Source organism: Talpa occidentalis, unplaced genomic scaffold (assembly GCF_014898055.3).
Source record: "Talpa occidentalis isolate TD23 unplaced genomic scaffold, MPIMG_talOcc4v2.1 talOcc4.3, whole genome shotgun sequence".
NCBI lineage: Eukaryota > Metazoa > Chordata > Mammalia > Eulipotyphla > Talpidae > Talpa > Talpa occidentalis.
The window spans coordinates 35,283,650-35,288,408 of record NW_023603184.1 but is presented as its reverse complement, the minus strand read 5'-3'; the positions used below and the strand labels follow the sequence as shown (position 1 = coordinate 35,288,408).

Genomic DNA, 4,759 nt, shown 5'->3' with positions numbered 1-4,759 from the left:
AGTAGTAGCATTTATGCTCTTAAATAATATGCAAATCATGAATAAAATCAGGCTAGTTACGGCAGAGTTTTACATTGTTCAAGAGATACAACATGCTAAGAAAAAGAAATTTGGCAAGTTAATTATCAGTGTTACAGGTTATAAGGAAAATAAACATGATTTGGCTGGTAAGCAAGAGAAAATTAATTGGAATAGGATCAAAGGAACATAAGATAAATAGTAGTCTGGATATATAGGACTGCAAACCAAGGCCATTCCATAAGATTAGAAAGCACTAATCTTCCATAAGATTAATGAAGTAAGCTAAAAAGAAAGAGACAAACACTGTATGATTTTATTCATATGTGGCAAATAGAGAAACAAATACATGTATGAACTAAACAAGATAAAAATAACTTGGACTATAAAACCAGTGATTGTAGAAGAGAAGGGAAGAAAGAGATAAGTAAATAGAGACAAAGGCAACAATGGTACAGCGAAGGGCAGATTGGCTGTAGCTGTGTCTCAATGTAGGCTTTCAAATGCTGATTCTCAGTGATGTGCACCTGAAACTTACATCAAATTGTAATGCACTGATTCTTCAATTATAACAAAAGAAAATATAAAAAAAACTTAGAAAGTATCAAAAATATCAATGGTCTCATAGTAAAAATAGAATGAGGAAAATTCTAAGAGAGACCATCTGATTAAGCTTTCTTAGGTTATGTGAATGAACTTTATAAATAAGGAAAATCCTTGTATTGGTATCATGTCAAAGTATAAACAATGGTAAGAAATCAGTATCGATGCCTCCCCTTGGTGGCGCAGTGGGTTGAGCGCAGTGCTATGAAGCTGTCCGCAGCCTCTGCAGCACGAGTTTGATCCCCTGCCGGCCAGGGAGCTACCCGCATGGCACAGCAGACCTCTCCTGTCTCGCCCGCTGCTCCCCTCAGCAGTGTATTTGTCAGTCTGCCTGTTCTGTTCCCCACTCCATCTCTGGTGAATCCTCTCACCCTCCCACGCATCTGGCCTGTACCCCGGTTCTTGTATGCACAAATAGATATATCTTTAGGGTAAAAAAAAAATCAGTTTCACTTGACTTAAAATTTTTTAATACCCAACCCCAATTAGAGAACCACTGGGTATAGTAACTTCCCAAAAGTAACCAAGAAACTACTAAGAAAAGGAATGGAAAGGAACAATAACATTATGCATGTTTATACTACTTGGTGAACTATTGTCAGTTACTTCAAAGAAATCATGTTAGAAAATTATGAAGCTGTGTACAATATTGCCTATGATGAATCTTGAGGAACAGTAAAATGTGCTGAGAGTTGCTCATTCTCTAGAAATAAAAGAACCTCCAGTATTTGTGAGTTAACTACTTTTGTCATTACCTCCAGCATTCTAATTAGAGGTCTTTTCATCTTTCCAGGATATTGATGAGCAAAAATTCTTAAAAAAGTGAGATTGCCTCCTTAACAGAAATTCAGTGGCACTTGGCTAGGAGAATGCCTTCTGCCAATGACACCCAGTTCCACCCTCCCTTCTTTCTCCTGCTAGGGATACCAGGGCTGGAAAATGTGCATGTCTGGATTGCTTTCCCATTCTGTGTTGTGTACCTGATTGCCCTTGTGGGGAACATCACCATCCTCTTTGTAATCAAGACTGAACACAGTCTCCACCAGCCCATGTTCTACTTCCTGGCCCTGTTGTCTATGATTGACCTGGGTCTGTCCACCTCCACCATCCCTAAAATGCTGGGGATCTTCTGGTTCAACCTCCGAGAGATCAGCTTTGGGGGTGCCTTGTTCAGATGTTCTTTATCCACATGTTCACCGGCATGGAGACTGTTCTGCTGGTGGCCATGGCTTATGACCGTTTTGTTGCCATCTGCAAACCTCTCCAGTACACCATGATCCTCACCAATAAAACCATCAGCATCTTAGTCTCTGTTGTTGTTGGAAGAAATTTAATTCTCGTGACTCCATTTGTGTTTCTCATCCTGAGGCTGCCCTTCTGCGGGCATCATGTCATCCCTCACACGTACTGTGAGCACATGGGCATTGCACGGTTGGCGTGCGCGCCCATCAAGGTCAACATTATCTATGGGCTCATGGTGATTTCTAATATTGTTGTGGATGTGATTCTGATCGCCTGTTCCTACGTGCTTATCCTTCAAGCTGTTTTCTGTCTCCCCTCCCAGGAGGCTCGCCTAAAGGCGCTTAATACCTGCGGTTCTCACGTCTGTGTCATGCTGTGCTTTTACACGCCAGCGTTTTTTTCCTTCATGACGCATCGCTTTGGTCGGAACATCCCCCGGTACATCCACATTCTCTTGGCAAATCTGTACGTGGTTGTCCCACCCGCCCTGAACCCGGTCATCTATGGAGTCAGGACCAAGCAGATCCGCGAGCGGGTTGTAAAAATATTTGTAAAGAAAGAATAGTTTTGTGTAACATTTGGGAAAATATATCCATATGCTACCCAAATTTTAATAGTATGAGCTCTCTTTAAAGCATCGATTAGATAGAGTAGTAGCCAGATTTTTCATTTTTATTGGAAGTGTTTTAAGACTCATGGGTAAAGCAAAGCTGACTTTGCAGCACGTTCTGCTCACCCATCCCTTGTGACTGGAGAAAGGGGAAGAATTAATTGGAAAAGAAAATTTTCCTGGAGACAGCGATGGTTTTGGACTAGAATGAGTGGTGGGAAAAGGTGAAAACTTTTCCCATTTCTTCTGTATCTTCTCTTTAGGTAAGTTTGGAATCTGATGTAACACGTATATAATGACCTCAATTTATAATGAAAGAAAATAAAGTTTAAACCACTGTCTAGTGGTAATTTGAATTAGAACCTATTTTGCTCCTTACATTTATAGTCTTTATAGAATTCCCCAAATGTTTGCTTCCTTCTCTAGAATAGTAACTCATTTTTACTTTAACACTTACTCAGTCTTGTTCTCACTATCACTCAGTTGCTTTTCTTTCTCCTTTCTTATTCCTCCTCCTCATCCTCCTGTTCTTCCTCATTTTCTGCTCCCCCTTTACATTTCTCCAATAAACTAAGTTTTTGTGAATTGAAAAGTATGAGTTATTACAGCGTGGACATTAAGGATACATTACACTTTTATAACATGAAGCAAAATCATTTTACATATGCGTATGTGTGTTCTGATTCTTATTCTAGTTGGGGTCTGCTGACAAATTCCTTTGCTGCAGACAAAGTTTTTTCTGATGTAAATTATGTGAAGGAGTCTATGGCATGAAGCAATTTTCTTATTAAACCTACATATGGGATTGAGGAAAGTCAATATAAGCACAATAGTGCATACAACATGTATTGAAGTGCATAGTAATGCTGGCCTTGAAATAACTCACAATCAAACTAAATAATTCACACTCAGAGCTGGCTAAGCGGAATCCCTGCCCCAGGCTCCCTTCTCAGGAACCCTTTTGCTCTGGAGTAGTTTCCTCAAAATTTTCTACGCCCACTTCTGGTGCTTGGGAACTGCAGGGGATTCACAATGCCATTGGGTGGGGTGACCATTGGGTGGGGTGTTTAGTCTGGACTAAACACACATGGACCCAACACCCCCATTCTCCTCTGCAGAGAGCTCTGTGGCTCTCAATCCTCACCAGTTTATGGAGTCAGCCATTTGTCCTCAGGAGCTCTTTGACCTATGTCTATGGGATTATCCTGTGATCTCGTGTCCTGTGCCCCAGTTTCAGAAGAGTATCTTGGCAAGCAGATAAAGCTTTATGCACAGTGTAGTCACTATTGAATGAAATCATGTAAGATGGAGATGGAGTTTCCAAAAAAAAATGTTGCTATGATGACTGAATATGAATCACGCTCTTGTCAGACATAGGATGAGTTCAGAAGTCTGGTCTTCCAAAAGTCAACTATTGAATCGTGGTTTGAGTTGTGTCAGAGGCTAACACTGGCTCTCACTCATCTGTGATCAGACTCTTGTTCTGCCTCCTGTCTGTACCCACTGCCTATTGGAGACAGTATACATTATTTACCTTACTTCTCCCCCAACCCCTCAGTGACCATCCCATCTCCTCCACAGAATCCGTTTTACCTGTGAGAATATGGCTGTGTCTATTTCAAAGGCTTTGAGACTATTGTTTTGCAATGCCACCAGGTACTTCAATTCTTTGTCCTAATTTGCCTTCAACTGATCTGATAACCTGTTCTCTTGAGTCAAAATTCGATATGAAAATGTGTAACCAGAATTATAGGGAAAATTATAAACCACCAAGAAAAAAACACTAATGTTTATCCTTTACAATCTATTGTAACAATATTTAGTAATACAATGAATATTATTCTTCCACAAAATAGAATGAAATTCTGCTGCTGGCAACAAGAATAATCCTTAAGGACATGATACTGAATAAAAGAAGTCAGGCAGAGAAAGATAAATACTGCATGATCTCATTTACAGGCAGAATCTTTAGAAACAGACAAATGAAAACCGAGTTTATAGATACAGAGGGCAGATTGGTGGCTTCCAGAGGTGGGGATGGGGTGGTGGGAGAACGGGTGAAGGGGTCAAAATGTACAAACTTCCAGTTATAAAACAAATAACTCACGGGAATGCAATGTACAACATGGTAATTGTAGCTAATAATACTCTATTTCATATTTCAAAGTTGCTGAGAGTAGATCTTAAAAGTTTTCATCATAACAAAGCAATTTTTGCTTTGTATAGGAACAGATGTTAATCAGACTTACTGTGATCATTTCACAAAATATACAAAAATTTAATTAT

General features: G+C 39.8%; 1 protein-coding gene across 1 annotated transcript; it reads left to right on the top strand.

Moving 5' to 3' along the window:
• Positions 1-1,484: 1,484 nt before the first annotated feature.
• LOC119254620 (olfactory receptor 52E4-like) lies at positions 1,485-2,428 on the top strand. The gene is given in 2 exon segments (XM_037521720.1): positions 1,485-1,776; positions 1,779-2,428. Coding segments are annotated over 2 exon segments (936 nt in total). The 5' UTR covers positions 1,485-1,490.
• Positions 2,429-4,759: the final 2,331 nt, after the last annotated feature.